Raw genomic sequence first — 21331 nt, 5'->3', positions numbered from 1 at the left:
GGGCTGCAATGCCAGGAATGCTGTGCTCCCTCTGAGAGAGCTGGGGTAGAGGGAGGCTCTCTCTCTCTCTCCCCCTCTCTTTCTATTTCTCTCTCTCTTTCTCTCTCCCTCTCTCCCTCTCTCTCTCTCTCTCTCCCCCTCTCTTTCTATTTCTCTCTCTCTTTCTCTCTCTCTCCCTCTCTCTCTCTCTCTCTCCCCCTCTCTTTCTATTTCTCTCTCTCTTTCTCTCTCTCTCCCTATCTCTCTCTCTCTCTTTCCCCCTCTCTTTCTATTTCTCTCTTTCTCTCTTTCTCTCTTTCTCTCTTTCTCTCTTTCTCTCTCTCTCTCTCTCTCTCTCTCTCTCTCTCTCTCTCTCTCTCTCTCTCTCTCTCTCTCCCCTCTCTTTCTATTTCTCTCTCTCTTCCTTGCCTCTTCCTCTCTCTCTTCATTTTCCTCTCTTGTACTCTCTCCTTCTCTCACTCTATTCCTCTCTCTGTCTCTCTTCGTATCTCTCTCTCCCCCTCGTTCTCTCTTCCTCTCCCTCGCTCTCCCTCTCTCCCTCTCGCTCTCTTCCTCTGTCCCTCTGTCCCCCTCTCCCTTTGCTGATCATTTTGCAGCAGGAAGGGTCCTTGGTCACGTTAGGAGCCCTTCTCTCTCTGAAGTGAAAAAACAGATTCTATTTCTCCCATGTGAGCTATTCTGGTAAAGCCCCCCTCCCCAGCCTCCCCAGTCTCCCCCCTGCCTGCCCCCCCCCTCCCCCCCTCCCCAGTCTCCCCCCTGCCTGCCCCCCCCTTCCCCTGCCTCCCAATAGAGAGAACACTGTCTACCCTGCACTGGTATTTCCTAGCACACTCCATCAGCCACCATGACATCACCACACACACACACACACACACTGCCTTCACAGCTTAGTGCGGACCATAAAGCTCTCACAGCTCTGCCACATCTCAGCGTCGTTCCCGCGGTGTGAGAGTAAGAGTCAGGCGGCCGTTTCGTCCGAAGACAAAGAAACAAGGAGGCATAAGCGGAAAAGCGTGTCTCTGCGTCGCTCCAGACAGCAGCGACAGGAGGAAGGGGTGGAGCTTCGATCGGGGGTCGTCTTCCTCAAGGCGTGGGGGACGGATGCTGTTGGGGCTGAGGTCGCTAGGCAACGCTCCAGCGTCCCCCCGCCCCCCCCCCCCTCCCCGACACATGCGGACAGCAGGTCAGCCTTGTGGCCTGTCGCCATGGCGTCCGGCGGAGCCATGTGTTTCCCTTCACGCCTCCGGGATGATGTCACTCTGATGTCACTCTGTCAAAGTCGTATGGTCACCAAAGCAAAGCTTAATTAAAAACACCTACACAAGTTCTTGCTGTGGTGTGGGGAGAACGTGCTCGCTCGAGTTACTGCTGGGTGCGGCTTTGTTGGAGAAATCTTCGATTTTTCGAGTGGAGATCGGTGCTGGGATGAACAAAACTCTTTCCGAATCTGGAGGGTGTCGATGGAGAAGTCTTGAGCTATTGGCTGGTCTCGAGACCAGATAAATGCTACACTGTTGCTCGAAGAATGTCATAATTTGTGGACGTGCTTAGTGGTGAGGCTGTGTGTGGGGTCTCAGTCATTAGTGTGTTCTTGCTCCTTTCATTGCTTCAGCCCCCACACACACACACTTGCTGACGAACACACACAGGCCTACTTATTCAAACACACACACATACTAGCAGACAAACGCACGCAGACTCACACACACACACAAGCAGGCAAAAACACACATTCACTCACACACAGTGTCCGTCTTCATTTTGGCTTCACAAACTTATACATGCTTCTGCCCGACAAAGGAATATTTATGACATTTGTGACATTTAAATGTTTATTCATGACATGCAAATTCTTCACGAGGAGCTGTTAGGAATCAAGAAAGAAAGAGCGTTGGAGAGCCGGAGGAGAGGCCCTCAGAGTCTGGGCCTCTCCTCATATTTCACGTATGTAACTGTCCCTCAGAACACCTGACACGCCCCATGACCTGGTAAACAAAGTCGTAGATATGTGCGCTTGTTACCTCAGGAAGTAGAACTTACACCTCACAAAAAACAAGTACGTGTGTTTCAAACGTAACAAAGGTCAGACCGAGATGTGGCCCTTGTTCCTCCCAGCCGAGGCCCTGTCTTCCGCACCAGGATCCATCTTTAAAGCCTCACGCCGCGTGCCAAAACAAGCACAGCCAATGGCAGGGACTGATCTCCAGGATGTCAGTGTGGAAAGCCTTTGAGAGTATATCATTGGTCTTTAAAACAAACACATTTCCTGGTTTGCTCACTAATCCTTTGTTGCCAAGGCAATCTATTTTATTCGTAGCGATTCATTCCCAGCAAATATAAAGGCCCTATCTGCTAATGGGTGAAGTCACTGACTAAGAGTAACGCCTGAATGTTTGGTCGCGTACTTTCATTCCAACCGAATTTGAGCTGAATGTCTGTGCATTCATATAGAGGTTATGATGTTTATAAAGCTATCCATATGGAACAGTTTGTTTCCCCTGGTGCAGGTCTGGTGGTTACATCAGCTGGTCTTCATTTCCTAAAATAAAGACTGACAAACCAGTGGGACGAAAATAAAGAATTTCAAAACAGAAGTTGTGTGCCTGGACAAGTGACACTCTGTGTCTATGGTCGCCTCTCGTTCCAAAAACAACGTCCTGTTGCACACCATCCCTGTCTCAATAACAGCACTGGCACGAGGGTAAATTGTGTGTGTTCACCCACAGAAGCAAAACCTGTTATCCAATATTCACCAACACACACACACACACACACACACACAAAGGTTTTTTTTCCTAACCTTGTGGGGCCAGACCATTCACTCCCATTTAAAATTGTGTTAGCTCTAATCACAAACCCTCAACCCTCAACCCTTAACCCTAACCCTTAATCTAATCTTAATCTAACCTAATCTATGTCATCTATCCCTAAACCTCCCTGAAAAAAGCATTTGAAGTTATGGTGCCCAGCAATAAGGCCCCACCAGGGGAAGTAGAAAAGATTTCACTTCACGTGACCACATTTGGTCCCCACAAGGGTTGTTAAACAAGTGTGCAAACACACACACAAACACAAAAACAAACACACTTCTGTACTTTTCCTAGGTTTAACTATAGGATGGCAACCCAAGGTGGCCAATGGGAGACCAGGATACTTCTGAACCTGCGGCCCATATTTTGACATGCTTAAGCGGTTCAGTTAGCACCATGACTAAGGCGCTAGTCCTTAACCACTCAAAGGATTTGCAGCGAGACAATGAGATTAGACAAGGAAAAACGATAACAGGGCTCTGAAGCCTTTTGCTTTAAATGTTGAGGACAAATGCACATTCTACTGGGAATATGTACATGTTTTTTCCACGAAAATGTAATCTTTTGAATATGACATACAGAAGTACCAAACTGGATTAGACTATTAGGTAATATTAATATCAATTGCATTGATTTTCTTGATAGGGATGCCTTTTGAAGGATGGTAGTTTTAGCGCCGTATGAAACACCTCCAGCTTTTAGCACACATCCTGGCCATCGGCTGTGATTCTTCTACATTTTGATGTTGACACGAGCAAAATGGCATGGATATGGTATCATTCAAGCAAACAGGATCGGGTTTCCATTGGCAACATGGGTGGGAGAACAGGCCAGTCTTTGTCCAGAAGCTTCTGTATCACAGAAGGGAGAGAGAAGCCATTGTGCTCTAGCAAGGCTTCCTTATGGTTCATGTCCTCAGAAGGTAATGGATCCTCTGCCCCACTTTCACAAGTGAAACTCAGAGTGACATGCTAGTGTTTCCGTGGGACAGCTACTGGAAATGGGCTTGGTCTTTGGGTTGTCTTGAGCCATCAAGACAGGAAAGGAAAGCTACCTGGTCGTCCCCCCCCCCCCACCACAAAAAAGAAGCTGATTGTAGAAAACAGGTGTGGAAATATATTTAGAGAGCTAGTTTTGTGTAGAATTTCTTTTGTGTGTTAGGTGTTAGTACTCGTTCTCTTGAAACCTTTCTACATATTGAGGTACTGTATGTCTGGTAATTAAACATGCAGCTTAAATAAAACACTGTTGATGTGGGATCGGAAATATGAAGTAACATTGTGTCTGATCTTCAAGGTCATAATTGGCTTCTTCAAAACACAGATACATTTAACCTTAAAAGACCACTTACGATGTGTGAGTATAACGTGTTGCCAGATAAAAAGAACACAATGAATGGTATTTTTTTGTATTTTTAATTGCATGAATTTGAATGCCTCTGTCCCTGAAAAGACAGTTGGAGTCACCTAGGAAACACAGATTGCTTTAAAAATCACCGCTCTCGCATTACAGTGTTTTAGTACAATTCATGGTTTGTTTTAGGCACTTGGAATCACAACAATGTTCCCTTCTCAACAACAAAAATAAATCTTTGGTCCTGTAAATGTCTTTTAGAAAAAGGTCAACTGAAGCCAGAGTATGAAAATAACAGAGCTTCATAGAAAATGCTCATTAAACGGACACATATATAACCTCATAAAGATTTCTTTCACTTAAATATGGACACGCTCCAACATTTTCTCTACGTCTGAAAGAAAGGACCAGCGGCCGTACAAACGATCTGCAGGAGAAATATAGAATTGAGAAGAATACATGTCGGCTCAAATCACTTATACAGCAGTAAAGGATCGCTTCAGTCAAGTCACATTTGGCAACAACAAAAAAAGTTACATTTCCATTGTGTTTTTTTTTGTTTTTTTTGTCCTTTACTTTTTTCTTTCTTTGAAGAACAAAGAGCAATGGAACCAGTCCTCCACCTCCTCTGCATTCTCATCCCCTGAGACAGAGGGAGGTATGGGAGCCAGATTTCTCCCCCTGCCTGCCCCCCTCCCACCCCACACACACCTACACACACACACACACACACACACACACGCTGAGCAGCTCAGTTGCAGGGCAGCCATGTCTGGTAGGAGCTGCTGCAGGCTTGGATAAGGGGCGGCTGCACGTGCGCGACGTAGTAATTGCTGAAGTTGACGTCGCGCACGTACGGCGCGGGCTGGTAGAAGCACGTGACGTTGGCCACGGTGGGGATGGCGTTCTGCTCGGCCAGCGCGCGCAGCGCCAGCATGGAGATGAGGCTGAGCGTCTGCCGCCGCTCGTGGCCCATCAGGCACACGGTGCTCTCGTTCACCACGCCATGCAGCGTCATCAGGCACTCGTAGCGCTTGTGCTCCATGCCGCCAAAGTGGTTCTGCAGGTAGGCCTCCAGCTTCCTCTGCTGCTCCTGGATGTCGGAGAAGTCGATGAAGAAGCGCGAGCACATGTAGCGCTGCAGCTGCTTCATCTCCGTCTCCGAGGCCGGGCGGAAGCCCCGCACCAGCAGGTGGCAGTACTTGAGCAGCCCGCCGCCCCGGATCTCCTCGGGGTTGCGCGTGGCGATGACCTTGCGGGAGAGGTGGCCGATGGCCTCGCGGAAGTCCCCGAACACGCTCTCGCCGCGCACGGTGGGGTGGAAGCTCTCCGACATGGGCGTCTCGGAGCAGCGGTCGAACAGCAGCAGGGAGTCCAGGCAGATCTGGAAGGAGTCCACGCTGAACTCAAACTGCCGCCTCAGCGAGTCCACGAACTTGAGCTCCACGTTCTTGCCGGTGTTGTTGGACAGAGAGATGAGGCTCCAGCGGTCCGTGTCGTTGCACACCTTCACCAGCTTCTGCACGTACGCCTCCTTGAGGGTCAGCGCCGAGATGCGCTCCTTGCTGACCCCCGCAGGCAGGAAGTCCAGCAGACAGTCCAACACCACGTCCTTGACCAGCCGGAAGGCCTCGTCGTCCTGCAGAGACACGCCGAAGATCAGGTCCAGATCCTTGTAGCCCAGGCCCGTGTCCTGGTGGAGCACGTGGCTGGCGGCCGAGCCGTTCAGCCTCACGTCCCGCACGGCCACCCCCCGCTGGGCCAGCCGAGCCCGCACCACCTGCAGAGACACAGACACAGACGCTGTCATCTCGGCTGAGCACTCCTGTCATCCACCGTATACACTGCAGCTAGTGAGGTAGCTTCATTGAAATGTCATTTTTACATTTAGACATTTAGACTTTTGTTTGTTTTCAAAGCTGAAATTGACTTATTGTGACTTATATTGACTTATACTGCTGAAAGTGTGTTGACCACCTTTGGACTTGAAACGATTCCCACATAAGTCAGAGACACAAACCTGGTGACCCTCAAGTCAATCCCTTGAGACGTTTCCCAATAAGTTCCACATGGGCCCCACAGAATCAATGTGTTGAGGAGGGCGGATCAATAGCACAGCAGACAGAGGTTCATTTAATCAGCATTCCACTCAGCATGAATGAAGCCTAACTGGCTCAGATAAGAGACAGGGACTTGATCTGCTTGCCTGCCTGCCTGCCTGTCTGTTAGCCTGCCTGCCTGCCTGCCTGCCTGCCTGCCTGCCTGCCTGCCTGCCCGCCCGCCCGCCCGCCCGCCCGCCCGCCTGCCTGCCTGCCTACCTGCCTGCCTGCCTGACTGCCTGTCTGTTAGCCTGCTTGTCTGTTTACCTACCCTTCTCCCTGCCTGCTTGTGTGTTTACCTGCATGTCTGGCTTCCTGCCTGTCTGTCTGTTCACCTGCCTGTCTGCCTGCCTGTCTGTCTGCCTAACTTGTCTGTTGACCTGCCAAGCTGTCTGCCTTGTATCTGGTCTGTCAGTCTGCCTGTCTGTCTGCCTGTGGGTCAGAAGGACTGCTCCAGACCTGGTCTAGCAGACAGCAGCCCCTCTCGCAGGATGTACGCCTCAGCGCTGCTGCCGCAGGAGAGACGTGTCGGTGCTTCACCAGCAGACCAGGAGAAACCCCTCAGCTCTATTCCCCACGACCCGGGGGTCAGGAGGGGTCAGACAGCGTCTACTTCCCCAGCCCCGGTGACCCAGGAGCAGGCCTCAGCAAAGAGACCCCCGGCACACGCACCCATCTGTGAAGAGGATGTCCCGCTCGGACGCTATTGGCCGTGTGCGATCTTCAGCCGGGCTGTGCAGGGGCTGCCATGCCAGCAGGCACACAGCAGAGCTATGTGGAAGCCCAGAGGGCTGGACTTCAAAGATGGAACGCATCCAGAGCATGCTGAGGGCTAAAGCGGGGGAAGCTAAACTTGTTAAAAGCCAATCCACTTGGTGGAATTGCGGCATTGAAAACAAACTGCCTCCATGCATCCGAGGGGGGGGGGGGTCGTCGGGGAGGGGGGGGGGGGTCGTCAGGTGTGGGGGGGGGGGGTCGTCGGGTGGGGGGGGGGGGTCGTCACCGGCTCTTGGAAAGCAACGAGTTTCCTCGACAAAGTGTGGGTTTAATATGCGGATGTTGGACATCTGGTAGCAGTTTCCAGAAAAAAAAGCTGACGACTCGTTCTGCGTCTACGTATGGATGCCTTATTAAACACAAGTCTCTCCCCAAGCACGGGTACATTTGCCTTACGATTGACATTAAAACTGCATTAAACAGCCTCAAGCATTGAACCAATGTGTTACAACACCGTTAGGACTTCTACTTGTGTCAGCATTAGTCTGACTGAACCCTCGGCCTCCTTGGGAACCTGCAGACCAGAGAGGCCTACAGTCCAGCTTACATTCCTCTGTACCTGCAGCACACCTCACTTCCAAATCTCTCTGCAGCCCTGGCAGATTAGTGTCAGTATGATAGTCTTTCATGGTGATCAGATCATAAGCTGGCAGCTATTTATACACACCAGGTCAGACCAAAGGCACAGGCTTGACGGCTCATTCCTCTCAGACAGAGAGACAGGTGCTTCGCGTCGCGGCCGGCTGACAACTGCAAAATCTACTGTAGTGGTTTCTGGTTTGGGCTACATGTAGTGTAGGGCTATCCCTCTAACTGCGACCGTCACTGTCGTGTAACCAGAAACGCCATCCTTCCTTTTCCCCTCTCTGGTCTGTTGCTCAAGCTTGCATCGGTAGAGGTTTGTATGGGCGGTAAACCCTGATCTAGGACCTGCGATTAGAGTGAGCATGCGCCCCTGAGAGACCCAGGGTGCTGGGGGAGAGGTGGCCAGGGTGCTGGGGGAGAGGTGGCCAGGGTGCTGGGGGAGAGGTGGCCAGGGTGCGGTGTGGGGGACACAGAGGTACCCAGGCCCTGTCCCTGCAAAACTATAGGATTATAACATACAGGACTACAGGCGTATACGACTACAAATCTACAATCCAGGAATAAAGGACTACAAGACTACAGAACTACAATATAGGTCTACAGGACCAAAGAACTACAATACAGGTCTAAATAACAACAGAACTACAGTACACGACTCCAGGCCTACCAGGACTGTAGGACTACAGAACTACAACTCAGGTCTACAGGAATGTATGACTGTAGGACTGCAAAGCTAGAGAACTACAATACCCATCTGGGCACTACAGGATACAGGCCTACAGAATGGCAGGACAACAGGACAACAGAAAGCAGATAAGATGACTGAGAAACCCGGGGTGTTGTTTAAACTGCTGTGTACTGGTGTCCAGGAGTGCTGCCCAGTTCCAGCCAGAGATAAAGCAGTTTCAGCCTCCTGTCCTCCCAGCACTGTGATGCTGATATTGGACTACAGGAGCAGCCCACAGAAGTCTATAACAACACAGCAAACACACCATAGAGAGAACTGATTATTTAGATATCGTTCTTGACACTGACAGCAAAAACATGACCGAGCCCATGTTTGGAAAAACGCTGTCGGGTAATAACTCAGCTATGCTCCATCAGATGGGCGAGGGAGGGGGCATGGGGGGGCATGGGGGAGGGAGGGGGCATGGGAGGGAGGGGGGGGCATGAGGGAGGGAGGAGGCATGGGGGAGGGAGGGGGCACGGGAGGGAGGGGGGGGCATGAGGGAGGGAGGGGGCATGGGGGGGCATGGGGGAGGGAGGGGGCATGGGGGGGGGTGGGCACGGGGGGGGCACAGGGGAAGGGGCACATGTGTGTGTCTGCACCCAGTCCACGCACGCGTCAATGAAGCACTCAAGGAACCTTCATCAGAACCACAACCACACTAGACCCAAAGCTTAGATACTATGTATTTACTATAGATAGGAAGACAAAATGTGTTAGCCCAAGGTTTACTAACCTCTCTTCTGTGTTAAGCTAACCACCCCCCCCACCCACGCTTATGGTGCTTGAGTAAAATATCCACGTGAATACAGGTTATTTGTACCGTCCTCCAACTTTAGTCAGTTTAGTGGCTTGCGGTTAGCCCCTGACAGCACAGATAACCTAGCCTGTTGCTGCTGTGTGAGGTTTGGACTTTACATGCATCCTATGTGAAAGAGGTTTAGGAGGTCAGGACACGTTTATGTTCCTGTCCCGACGATTCTGTCAATCACATCCTGGTAAGGGTACGACTCGCCAGTTAGTGATAAATGCTTTGAGAGGCATGAGGAGAGAAAGTGAGAAAGCTAAAGAGAGAAGGAAGGAGGGGGGGAATAAGTGTGTGAGCGAGCGAGTGAGTGAGTGAGTGAGTGAGTGAGTGAGTGAGAGAGAGAGAGAGAGAGAGAGAGAGAGAGAGAGAGAGAGAGAGAGAGAGAGAGAGAGAGAGAGAGAGAGAGAGAGAGAGAGAGAGACAGAGAGAGAGAGAGAGAGAGACGATTTAAGCAATCGTTTAACAGCTGTGACAGCAGGTTATAGGACAAGGGTTCTCGTTTGAGCTGAAACGCTCCTTGCATGTATACTACAGCTACCGTAGCCTCATTTTAGAGGTCGTCATCAATTTCCCTCACTTTGTGGATCGAATAAAGAGAAAACCTTGGGATTAAGCATCCTTTGAACAAAAATGACTTGAACAAGTTATTGTAATGTTGCAAAAAATTAAGATTAACGTTTACCTGGACAATCTGTCGGGGTTGCACTGAGAGTGTAGGGAAATTTCCGCGGCCGTGAATAGGGATTGCGTCTCCAAGGATTGAGTCCAAGCGCTGCACCTGATCCCAGGACAGGACAGAGAACCGCCGACTCTGATCCGATGCATCACCGTTGGACATGGCGATACAAAAACTCAACTGAAATCCTAAAGATGTAGTTAATATTGCGATGTAACCTGTCGGGGGAATAACTCCTGTAGCAGTCCAGATCTGGCCGGTCAATTTTTAAAGCTGCGGAAAGGAAAGAGTTATCTCTGTAGGACTTGAAAATCCAAAGCCAGTTTGTGTCCTGTAGACTTGTAAGTAATTTACTCTATGTTAACCAGGTAAATGTAAACTAGTCATTTAAATACTCAAACAAAACTGTGAAAACTCCACAACGCAAGAGAATGTAGTCTGCCCCTGAATTGGACGTGCCTGCGTCTAGTCCGCTTGAGAAGTTGCCCGAACTATTCGTCCGGCTGAGTTAAACCCCCTTCCTTTGCATAGCGCTGTGATTGGTTGGGCTACAGGTTCATTGGTTATTGAAACTCCGCCTGGTGCCACTTCGGTCTTTAAACCAGACCTGTGAACAGATAGTGGACGCCACCTATGTACTGTTTCCATTGGCCACACTATTCTATGGAACATGCCTGGGCAAAGTAGAACTATTACATACAAAAAAAAAAAAAAAAAAAAGGCTATGACGTTTATTTTTTTACAGCGTGTTATAGAAGCCAATCTATTCATATCCGTCAGACAAGGCTCTAACCTATGTTTTTTCATTTTATTATTTGGCTCACATTATAAATGTCATAGCAACGTGAGTTACAACAGCACGATACATTTTAAACTGCTATCCTTTCGGAACTTTTATAAAATATACAATTTTTCTATTTGCGACAGGTCATTGTTATTTCGTTGACAAACACAATCAATACCAACCACAACAACAACTAATGAAATGTTTTGTTGATAAACAATTGAAAGAATAGTTTCCAACAATAATTACAATGTGTAATGCATATGATCATGTCGAACATGTTGAAACAGGGGAATCAGGAATCTAACCAAATGGTAAGATTAAATAAACACACATAATTCAACGTTATCTTATCATATAAAACAAATGGAGAGTTTTTAAATGATGTTCCTCAAACGCAGTTAAGACCTATTACATAACACCAAGAAGTGTATGTCAACAGGATTCAGTTTATTGTGTTGCTACTTCTGTACGGCCGTGTTTTGATACAATGAACCACCCAGACTGGTGATAACCTTGGTATGTTAGAGACCACAAAGCCTTTCAGCTTCTGGTTACTTTTCTATCAGTTCCGATAATGTATCAAGTCAACAGTGGTTTCCAGTGTGTGACCTCTGAAGTGACCAACTCTCTAATCTCCGAAAGGGTGCACAGAATGGACCAGGCACATGGAAACATTGAAAACGTCACGAAGACCGAATAATAAAGGATTTGTTTGCTCTAGAACTCCTTTCAAGTTCATTGATTCATTAATTCTAGAAAGCATGTTGAAAAGGGGTTCTATCAAAAAACGTAAGGTTCTAGAATTTGTTTCTCCGAAGGTTTCTATTGTTACAAAGAGTTGTAGGTAGCACCCTTTTGTTTTCACATGTAATAGTTTAGAATGGACATGGACAACAGGACAAACCCATTCCTTGTTTGATTGTGTCAAATCCTTCAAATAACCCTCACATTGATATCCATGGCTGTATAGCCTGCCTAAACCATATGATCTGTGCAATGTCAGTGACAATACACGATGTCAACGATGCGATACTTTTCCATTTTCAGTTTTGGTTATGGACCTGGAGCGGCGCAGCCCGGTGACTCATTCCAAACCGGGAGCTGATAACCATCAGGTGCTGGTCAGCCCCTTTGAAAGCCTGTGATGTCAACATCATCCTGTTTCCGTGGCAACAGCATCCCCGGTCGTCGGGGCTGCCGCGGCTGCTGGGCAGCGGGTCCGACCAGGTGGTGTTTTGTTGCACCTGCGTCATGGGACTATAAATAACCAGCCACGCGGCACAGGAGATGACCCCTCCACTTCTCTCCTTCTCAGTGTGGAAGGAAAACTAAACCAGGGGCAAACTAAAAGAACACAAAAAGCTAAACACACCCAAAAAATGAATGAATCAGAGCTCTTGAAATGGTCAGTACCTGTGTCACATTTCCGGTGTGGGGGGGTGTGTGGGGGGGGCTGGTCAGAGCAGAGATCTCAGAGAGTGAGATCGGAGATCAGGGCGAGCTGTGTTTCATCTCTCACTGGTCTAACATAACGCAGGAGGATCGACTGGAATTACTTGTTTACATCATGACAAGGTATTTGTTTGTATCGCCAATCCCTTGGAACACAAGACGATCAAGAGCCAATGACCTCTGCCCCTCCATTGGACCCTGACACAGGCTTGATCCACATCCTGAAGCCTTTCTTCCTGAAGCTGTGAGTCTTATAGGCGGGGTAGTATTTGAGCACACCTTGAATAAATGATGTTTAAGACCAGCAAGTTAAACATGCTCAAATATCCTCCAGCGTAATGACAGAACACACCCCTTGCTCGTAGTACACTGCTTGAGATTCCACAGTTCACTTGAGGCCACAGACAGTCTTGTGCTGAGACAAACCGTCTTCCCAGGATGGAGCTCGTTGAAAGCCAGCCGGGGTCCATTAGATGTTAATGGAGAATCTTTTCGACTTCAGCCTCAAGACCAGCTGGAACGAAAGTTACAAAAAAATAGATTGAATGATAGCAGGTGCCATCTGACCAGTGGAACAGGAGTGTACGTCATAGCATGTTGTAAAAACCTCGCTGTAAATAGGTGCTTCTGAACAAGGCAGTTGACACAATGACTAATCAATCATACGCTGTGACCAGATAGCACATGCTCCTCTGTGACACTGGAATGACACCCAGGGACGCTCTGAAAAACCTTTTTAGCATTGTGTCTTACGCAAGAGGTTATTTACAGCCTCACACAACGGAGGACATTGTTCCTCAGAGGTGCATCCTGCTGTTACTTTACGTGAGTGCCCCATAGCTACAACCAAGTGCCAAGACAATCCACCCCTTTGTTAGATTGTGTTTCCATAAATTATCATTATTTCATCTTCAGTCTCTTTAACGTATATATATATATTTGAGTTATGTATGTATAAGGTCGATTTTTAGGAGGTAAATTCGTTTTTTATTTCTGTGTGAACCCCGCAGAGCTGGTTGTGTCAGTAGCGTTGGTGAGGTGCTCCACTGATCAGGACCTACCTGGGGGCGTTCTCTCAGGACCTGATAGGATGCAAGTGCACTTATCTCTCTCCCTGCAGCCCAAGCTGTGGAACGGGGTTGCGCAAAGGAGCTGAGGTGTTGACGTCAAACATTTCTCCTGCTGCCTGCTTGATTGATTACAGCAGTGCTTTCCAGAGCAGATTAGCAAAAAACACGCCCAAACACACTCGCCGAGTTACCGTGGCACCAGACCCATAGCAGCAGAAACCTGTCAGTATGCCACAAAAATGACCCTGACCATCTTTCCTCATAGACGAGAAACAACCTGATACATTTAATGGCAATAAATACCTTATTAGGTATTCCACTGCTGTATCTTAGTTGCATCTTTGTAATTGTGTAGGAAAGGAAAAGGAAAGGTCAACATCAGCTTGAAAGATTGAGGAATGCCTTTGTAAACACCTGACTGTAGCCAAACAATCCATTAGTAATAGCAGGGTCTGTTTTATATCTTGTATTCTTGGACAGCAGCTGGCCCTACTCGAGTCAGCGTCGAGTACGATGCAGAGCGGTGAACCACTTTAGGAGTCTGGCGTGCTCCCTCGCTGACAGTTTGGGAATATTTCCTGGAGGAGACAAGGTCCTTCAGAGTGGCAGTATGTCAGCGTTTCCAGCTGGGGGGGAGGCGTGGGGGGGGGAGGGTGTAGGTGTCGATGATGACGCAGTTGCGCTTGAGTTCAAGGGTGAAATATGGTGGTATTTGACTCTGCCATTACGCGAGCGTTTATGTGGTGTGAGAGAAGGAGATTAAGACAGCAGGCAGCCCTGAGGAGAGCAGAGGACGTCAGCTCTTCCGAGCTGGACAGTCTTTTCCATTATTGTCTTCTTCGTCTGCTTTTGGTTTTATTTCTTGACAAGACAGTCGGACAGAGAGACATGAAAGCAGGGAGAGAAAGAAGGGAAGATGTACAGGAAGTGGCCCGAGACAGATTTGGACCCAGGCCCCTCTGTCAGGCAGTACCTTTTAAGGTACGCGCTCTTACCCATGTGAGCCACAGGGTCGCAATAAAATAGGACCACTCAACTACAATATTACATTGTACAGTGCAACTAAAACAGCACTGTATTCAAAAGATAATGATAATACCAAACAACCAAAATATAAGACGTAGTAATGTAATTACAACACTACAACCCTGTAACAGGGATGGCAGAGGAATGGAATGGACTGATATATTCTTTTGTCAGAAATGCTAATCTGACAAAAGTGCTCAGATTCATCTGTGTGTGAGTGTGTGTGTGCGTGAGTGTGAGTGTGAGTGTGTGTGTGTGTGCGAGGGCATGTGCGCGAGCATTCCAAGGTGGGCCTTCCAACACGTGCGAGTGTGTGAGTATCAGATGAAGGATCGTTATTTTCTGGGGAGCCCTCTGGTGCACATTTCATCTCCTGGTAAAGCTCCCGTCTGCGTTCGCACAGGCCTCTGCGTGACTTATTCCTGGCTGGGGGGGGGCCTCATGTTGAGAGGAGGAATGCACGGACAGGTAATAAAACACTGTCACCCCCCCCCCCCCTTGAGGGTTCTCCAACTCAGTCTGCTCCCTTAATTGGTGTCCAAACTAAGTTGCGCAATACTGGCCCCCACAGCCTGTCCTCCAGGGGCGAGGGAGCTGATGTCCAACAGCATTCCTCCGTCAGAGCTGCGCAAACGCAATCGGACTCAAATGATTCGTTTGAATAACATTCTTATGCAGACAGGACCGAATCACAGTGAACGATGTGGCTTTGCCATAAGTCGTTTTTTTTTTTTTTTATGGACTTTGAAGTCTTGACATTGGTGCGTTTTCTTTATACGGTCCTTTTCTCTATGCTGGATTCTCCAGCCTTATCTGATGAAGTGAGCGTGAGATCCTGATGAAGCAGTGAAGTCAGCAGGTTCAGGGCTGCTCCTCCCACCCCAGCATCGGGCCAGGCCCTGCTCACAGCACACTGCAGGCTCATACCTGTGGGCTCAGCAGGGCAGCGAACCCACGCAGCTATAAAACAGACAACGCGTCTTATTGCTTTCTCACTCTGAGCCCACAACATGCTAAGAACATGCACTAGCTCACCGTGGCACAAACCTCAGAAGAAAGGAAACAGTCCCTCCCTCTTTCTTCTTGAACATGTTTAAGGAAGCGAAGGGGAAACCGCACCCAGCTTTGCTCTCTGATTTAATTCCCAGAAATCATCTCTTTTCCATAAACAGGAAACATGAGGGTCTGTCTAGGGAACTGCACCTTGGAGAGACATAGTGTCAATGTGTAGGAATCCCACAAGGGTCAGTGCAGCCGTAACACACACACACACTCACACAACCATGGCTATCAGCTGACATCACCTGGGAGAAGCAGACAGGCTGGTTTTATCTCCTGTCTGTCGGCCTGGCTGAGCCACGCTGAAAGACCTTTCCAGTCCTAGCTCCTCAGATCAGGCTCCAAGGAGACCTGCTAGGATTCATGGGAAATGAATTCTCCCATCATGCCGTGGGCCAGCCAGTGGCAGCTGGAAGGTGAAAGACAGGATTCTAAGAGACAGGGACTCGCAGGATAGCTGCATGATAAACCCGATGGGCTTTAGGGAAATTACTCTAATTTCCACATATATTTTACGGCATTGCATCAGTTAAGATTTCAAAGTAAATGCACACAATACTACTCTGTCCTTCAGCAGTGAAAACAAATATGCAGAAATAACAAAATCCACTGTAAAAACTGATAGGAACTTGGCTTGTTGGCCCAAAAGATCAAAATGCATGTGAGTGTTCTGGTGAAAAGTCAGGATTTTATGACTCTACAGTGTAATTGGAAGCAGGAGGGAGAGGAGGGTTATTGCACATGCGGCCAAAGGCTGTTCTTACTTACAGACACAGCGACAGCTGCTTACTAACCTCTGAAGCGCCACACCATAAAGATTCAACACGCCTCTGTGCTTGTGTCACAGGATAGGGTTGAAGACCCGGGGATGTGGGTTCTGGGGTCCTGGGCTTCTCATAAATAACATTTGGAGTTACTGCAGGGTATACCTGGCCTTCTACCTGGCATCGCGGTGACGGCATGCCTACTTGGCCTGCCCTCTTGAGTGGCTCACTGTGTATTTGTCATTGGTCATGTTCATGGTCATGTTCCACGGCAGAACACCGATGTCTCGGACAGGGGCTTATCGCTGTCAGCTTCTCTTTATGGCTCGTTGCTGCACACCGAGTGCTTACAGTGTGAAGTTCACCAGTCTAGCGCTCTGGCTGTTGCGTAACTGTCACGTGTCGACTGTCGTAATGCGAGAGCGGTTGCTGTCTCAGCGTGACGTGGACACAGTGTCGGTAGGCCAGCGCAGAAGTCTGTCTTCAGCTGTCATGGTTGGGAAGGGGAAGGGTCGGTTTGACGGGAAGTCCTGTTTTCAAATACAGTTCTGCTTGGGGGCGTTGTTAGACATCAAGCTTTACTGGGGCACAGGCCTCTCTTCATAACCCTTTATTTCTTCCAAGCTTGCTGCGCACAATGCACTACGAGGCTAAAGAAACTCCCCTTGCTTAACCCACTATGCAACAGTTCCGGGACGAATGTTTGATATCAGCTTTGGCAGCAGGAACATCAATAGTTAGTGAGAGCGTGCACATTTTTTTTGCATTCATTTGAGCGCAAATACTGTTTTTTGAGCTTCATGTAATATTGTTTTTATGTTTTAGTCAAAATAAGCTGATTTAGAAAATGTCTTTAGTTTTGTAACTTTCTTAACCTACCTCTCCTCTGACTTGTGTGCTGAGTCTGACACCTGGACTTCTGTGTGCTGCAGTGGCTATTTGGCAAGCTCAGAAAAGCGAGCTCACATGGAATTCTGCGGGCATCGGCTTGTGTTTACGATTAAACTGCTTTGATTTTACAAGCGTTAATTGGGCTACTGCGTTTATTCTTCCGGGATTATCAATGTAAATGAATGCACTGAAGTACATTTTTTAAACTCAAACTTTTGATTTTACCGGGGCACAGCAGATTTATACCGGGGCACAGCAGATTTATAGTGTGGCACATCAGATTTATAGTGTGGCACATCAGATTTATAGTGTGGCACAGCAGATTTATAGTGTGGCACAGCAGATTTATAGTGTGGCACAGCAGATTTATAGTGTGGCACATGCCCCAGTATAAAGGGTCTAAGGACGCCCCTGGTCCTGCTCGTCAAGAGTGACAACCACAGGTCTGTAGGTCTGCAGGTCTGCAGGTAGACAGACTGTTGATTCTCTCATGTTGTATGGAGATGTCCACTGTGGCTCAGACTATGATCTATGGTGGTGTTCCTTCCACACTGAAAATATGTTTAATGGTCAAATAAACTGAACATTTAGCCACCTGCCTCATCTAGTGCCTTACCCGGTGCCTCACCTGGTAATTGCACGTACCACTAAGATTAAGGCCTTTCCTCAGGGGAGAGGACGGAATCAAACCCCTGCCCCTTCCTGCATGTCTTCCCCTCTCCACCAACTGTCTCTGTAAATAAATGTGAAAAAAGTAAAAAGATCCCCCCCAAAATAAATGTAAATACTCGCACATGCACACAATAAATACATAAAAGGCATTTACTGTAACTTGTTCAGTAATCTGTTTTTGATCAGGAGTCCCTTCCAGATTATTTCTCTCAGGGAACTAGGGCATAGTTGAAGCAGTCCATTTTCCATGTATCAGTGGCTAACGTTTTTGGGGTTCATTTCAGTAAGAGTCCACGAAGGTGAAGTAGTAAGATACAGCATGTGCTGACAGGTATGGTGAGGTGCCAAACGTCCTGGCTGTTAGCGAGACATTTAGATTATGCGCCATATCAGCTGTGCGCTGGGCCTATCTGTGTTCAGAGAGGCGGTGACCCACTGGTACACTGGTACTGCACACTGTGCCATGGCACAGTGTCAGGTCTCCCTGAGCAACCCTCGACAACATCGCTGCATGTTTTTCCACCGGAGAGGGGAGAGGAGGAGGGGTTGGTAAACTCGTTTTTTTTCCACACAATGTTATCTTATCGCAGGGCCGTCTAGAAAATCTGTCTAGAAAGAAGGACAGGTTCTTGCAGAAGTAACACTTTTCATGGAAGGAAAAAGGAGTGACGGAGCGGGTTAGCGTATGACGCCCCTTCGCGGGACTGAAGAGAGTTCAAGCACAGATGACGATGCATGTGACCCACGTACCACAGTGATCCCCCTCTGAATAGCCTCTGGACTTCAAGCGGGCCGGTCCGTCGACCTGTTCACTCACTCGGATCACGTTGGGTCAACATCGCTGACCTGGTTGATTCTGTGTGGTTGTTAAACAACGGCAGCACACCGGCCCACACATTGTCAGATAACGAAGAGGCCCGTCTAATCTTTGGACTGTCAGACTGCTCGATGCTGTTACATTAACGTAAACGAACAAATATAAAGCATTGATAATAAGACATCAATTATTAGAAGAAGAGCATCCAAATAAATGTGTATTATTTATAATAATCCGGTTATATATTTATTTTGAAGGCCCACCTGTAGGGCTACAATGTCTAGATCAATCATAGATCAACTAACATGTTTTTCTTTCAACTGACAACCTCAACACTAACTATTATCAACAGTTTATTATCAACAGAAATGCATTCTGTTCATTATTTATTTTTAGTTTGGGCATCTACTGTCAATAAAGTGATAAAGTAGATATCTCAAACATTTAGCATCCATGCAATAGACCACTGAGCAATTACAGAAAGGCCTTCTAGGAATTTGGAGTGATTGAGCTGGCAGATGACTCAAATCCATTCCATTCATCAGTTGAGGCGAACTAGAATTCTGTTCATGCATTTCATGGGACATGGAACCATGAAAGGCAGGCATCCCACCCTTACCTGCAGTTTTGCTTGTCCAATCCTAAATAGAGAACTGAGACCAAAACACATTTACATTTAGTCATTTATCAGGGAGATTCCCTCGAGGCAAGTAGGGTGAAGTGCCTTGCCCAAGGACACAACATAATTTGGCATGGCTGGGAATCGAGCTGGCAACTTTCTGATTACCAGCCCGATTCCCTAACCGCTCAGCCACCTGAATCCCTACACATGCAGATGATCAAAACCTCCCTGCTTACACCTATAGAAGACACCTGCTACCCACAGAGATAGGCAGAAGCCTGCTGCAACCACACGCTAACACACACGTGCCCGCACACACGCCCACACACACACATCCTCGGACTGACTCAGACTCAGCGAAAAGCCAGTTTAGCTCCCCCATCTTGTTGACCTGTTTTTGTAGATACAACCTAACGAAACACTTGTCCTTCTAAAGTACAGTTACCGTATGCATGTATGTCTCCGGGAATCCCGAACGTTTCTCGGTTCCGTCTCAACAAACATGGCGCGCGGGCAGACAGCTCTCTGAGTCTGCTCCAATGCTGCTTCAGAGCTACTTGGTCACCCTGTGTAGAGGGAAGGTCATGAGAGCAGTCAGGCTGGTGCTGGGACTGTTGACTGTGGGTCTGCCTCTGCCTCTGCCTCGAGACCTCTTCACTGCAGACGCTCCAGTGAGCTGCTATGGTCGCGTCCTCCTGGGTGGGTCACCGTGACGACTGAGGAGTTACTCCTCGTAGGCGCTCCATCACGGGTTCCACTCGGCCAGTCCCGAGCTGCAAAGCTGCGTACTATGTTGTACACGTTCTGTATCCTGTGTAGTGTGCTACTGCACACTATTTGGGTTTGAGTCCCATTTCCCCTGCGGTGCTGTGCACTGTTTGTGTGGGGGGGTAACGGGGAGGGGGGGGGGCAGGAAGTGTCTGGATAGACAGAGTCTGCAGGTTGGAATAGGACTGGTCCAGGGCTCAGTGCCCGTTAGTCTAATGTAACCCAGGGCCCGGCCCATCTGAAACACATTACCTTACCATGAGGCCTAGCTGCAGTACGGGCCTTCACACCTGCTTGTAAATACTGCCTCCCCACTCTGATGACCCCCAACACACACACACACACACAATGACCAATAACTACCCCAACTCCCCCCCAACCCCTTCACACACACACACCACCACACACACTGATAGACACACACAATGACCAACAACTACCCCAAATACCCCCCCACCCCCTTCACACACACACACACACACCCCCACACACACTGATAGACACACACAATGACCAACAACTACCCCAACTCCCACCCCCTTCACACACACACACACCACCACACACACTGATAGACACACACAATGACCAACAAAAAACCCAAATACCCCCCCCCCCCAACCATACACAGGCTGTCTCAGGGCTGAACACGACCTTTGGCTGAGCTGTGAGGTAAGGCTGGCTAGCCATGCACATCTGGTCCTGTTGTGACCCAGGATGTTGCCAGTGACAGTCTGTTTGATTATATTCAGACTGACTTAGGCCATGACCGCCCTCCGCCCCCCAACCGCCCAACAAATGGATTCTTATTTTTGGGCTACGGTCGAAATGTTTAAATCGAACACAGATGCAGAGACAGTATTGACGTTGTCTCGTGTAAAACATGACTTTGACCCCGTGTTTGAAGTAAAGGTGAGGATGATGTATGCGTGGTGGGATTGATATACTGCTGTGTGAAGGCCTTTGATGATGTCAGATGAAGTTAAACAGTCACAGGGATCTATATCTTAGTGTGTGGTCTGTTTTGGGTGTGTATGCTATGACAGAGTGATTCAAGTAACCCAATGCAGGAACTATAATTGATTTTCTTAAAATAGACTGGAGCCATTAACAAATAAGGTGTTCTTTTGTCATTTAGCAGATGCTCTTATCCTGAGCGACTCACAGTAAGTACAGGGTCATTCCCCCCGAGACAAGTAGGGTGAAGTGCCTTGTCCGAGGACACAACGTCATTTTGCAGGGCCGGGTATTAATTGCCCAATTTCCTAACCGCTCAGCCATCTGACCCCCGCACCTGTTTCCGGATTGATTCACACCGTACAACAGAGAGATAGCTGACTTCAAATCATATTTTTTCCCCAAATCCTCTGCAATTACTGCAATCTGGAAAAGAAAAAGACAATGATTCAGCCTAATCCTGGGTAATAATAAGTTAGAAGTCGTCCATGTCTACAGTACAACACCAAGAACAATCTCTTGACTCAGTGCATGTGAAGCCACAGCTTGCAAACCACACCGTAATATTCACCTTGGGTCTTCTAGGCGCACATTAGGAGGATGTGGTCTGT

At 48.3% G+C, this 21331-nt stretch overlaps 1 protein-coding gene across 1 annotated transcript; it reads right to left on the bottom strand.

Annotated features, from left to right (window-relative positions):
- Nucleotides 1-4206: 4206 nt before the first annotated feature.
- On the bottom strand, nt 4207-10323 carry tent5ba (terminal nucleotidyltransferase 5ba). Its single transcript, XM_084702305.1, has 2 exons — nt 9842-10323; nt 4207-5943 (listed from the first exon to the last, which is right to left on the bottom strand). The coding sequence occupies exons 1-2, from the start codon at nt 9995-9997 to the stop codon at nt 4915-4917; spliced, it is 1185 nt and encodes a 394-aa protein (XP_084558431.1). The 5' UTR covers nt 9998-10323; the 3' UTR covers nt 4207-4914.
- Nucleotides 10324-21331: the final 11008 nt, after the last annotated feature.

Source organism: Hypomesus nipponensis, chromosome 2 (assembly GCF_054491055.1).
Source record: "Hypomesus nipponensis isolate SF chromosome 2, ASM5449105v1, whole genome shotgun sequence".
NCBI classification, from domain to species: Eukaryota; Metazoa; Chordata; class Actinopteri; order Osmeriformes; family Osmeridae; genus Hypomesus; species Hypomesus nipponensis.
The sequence above is the reverse complement of the archived record's forward strand: the minus strand, read 5'-3'. Positions and strand labels throughout refer to the sequence as shown.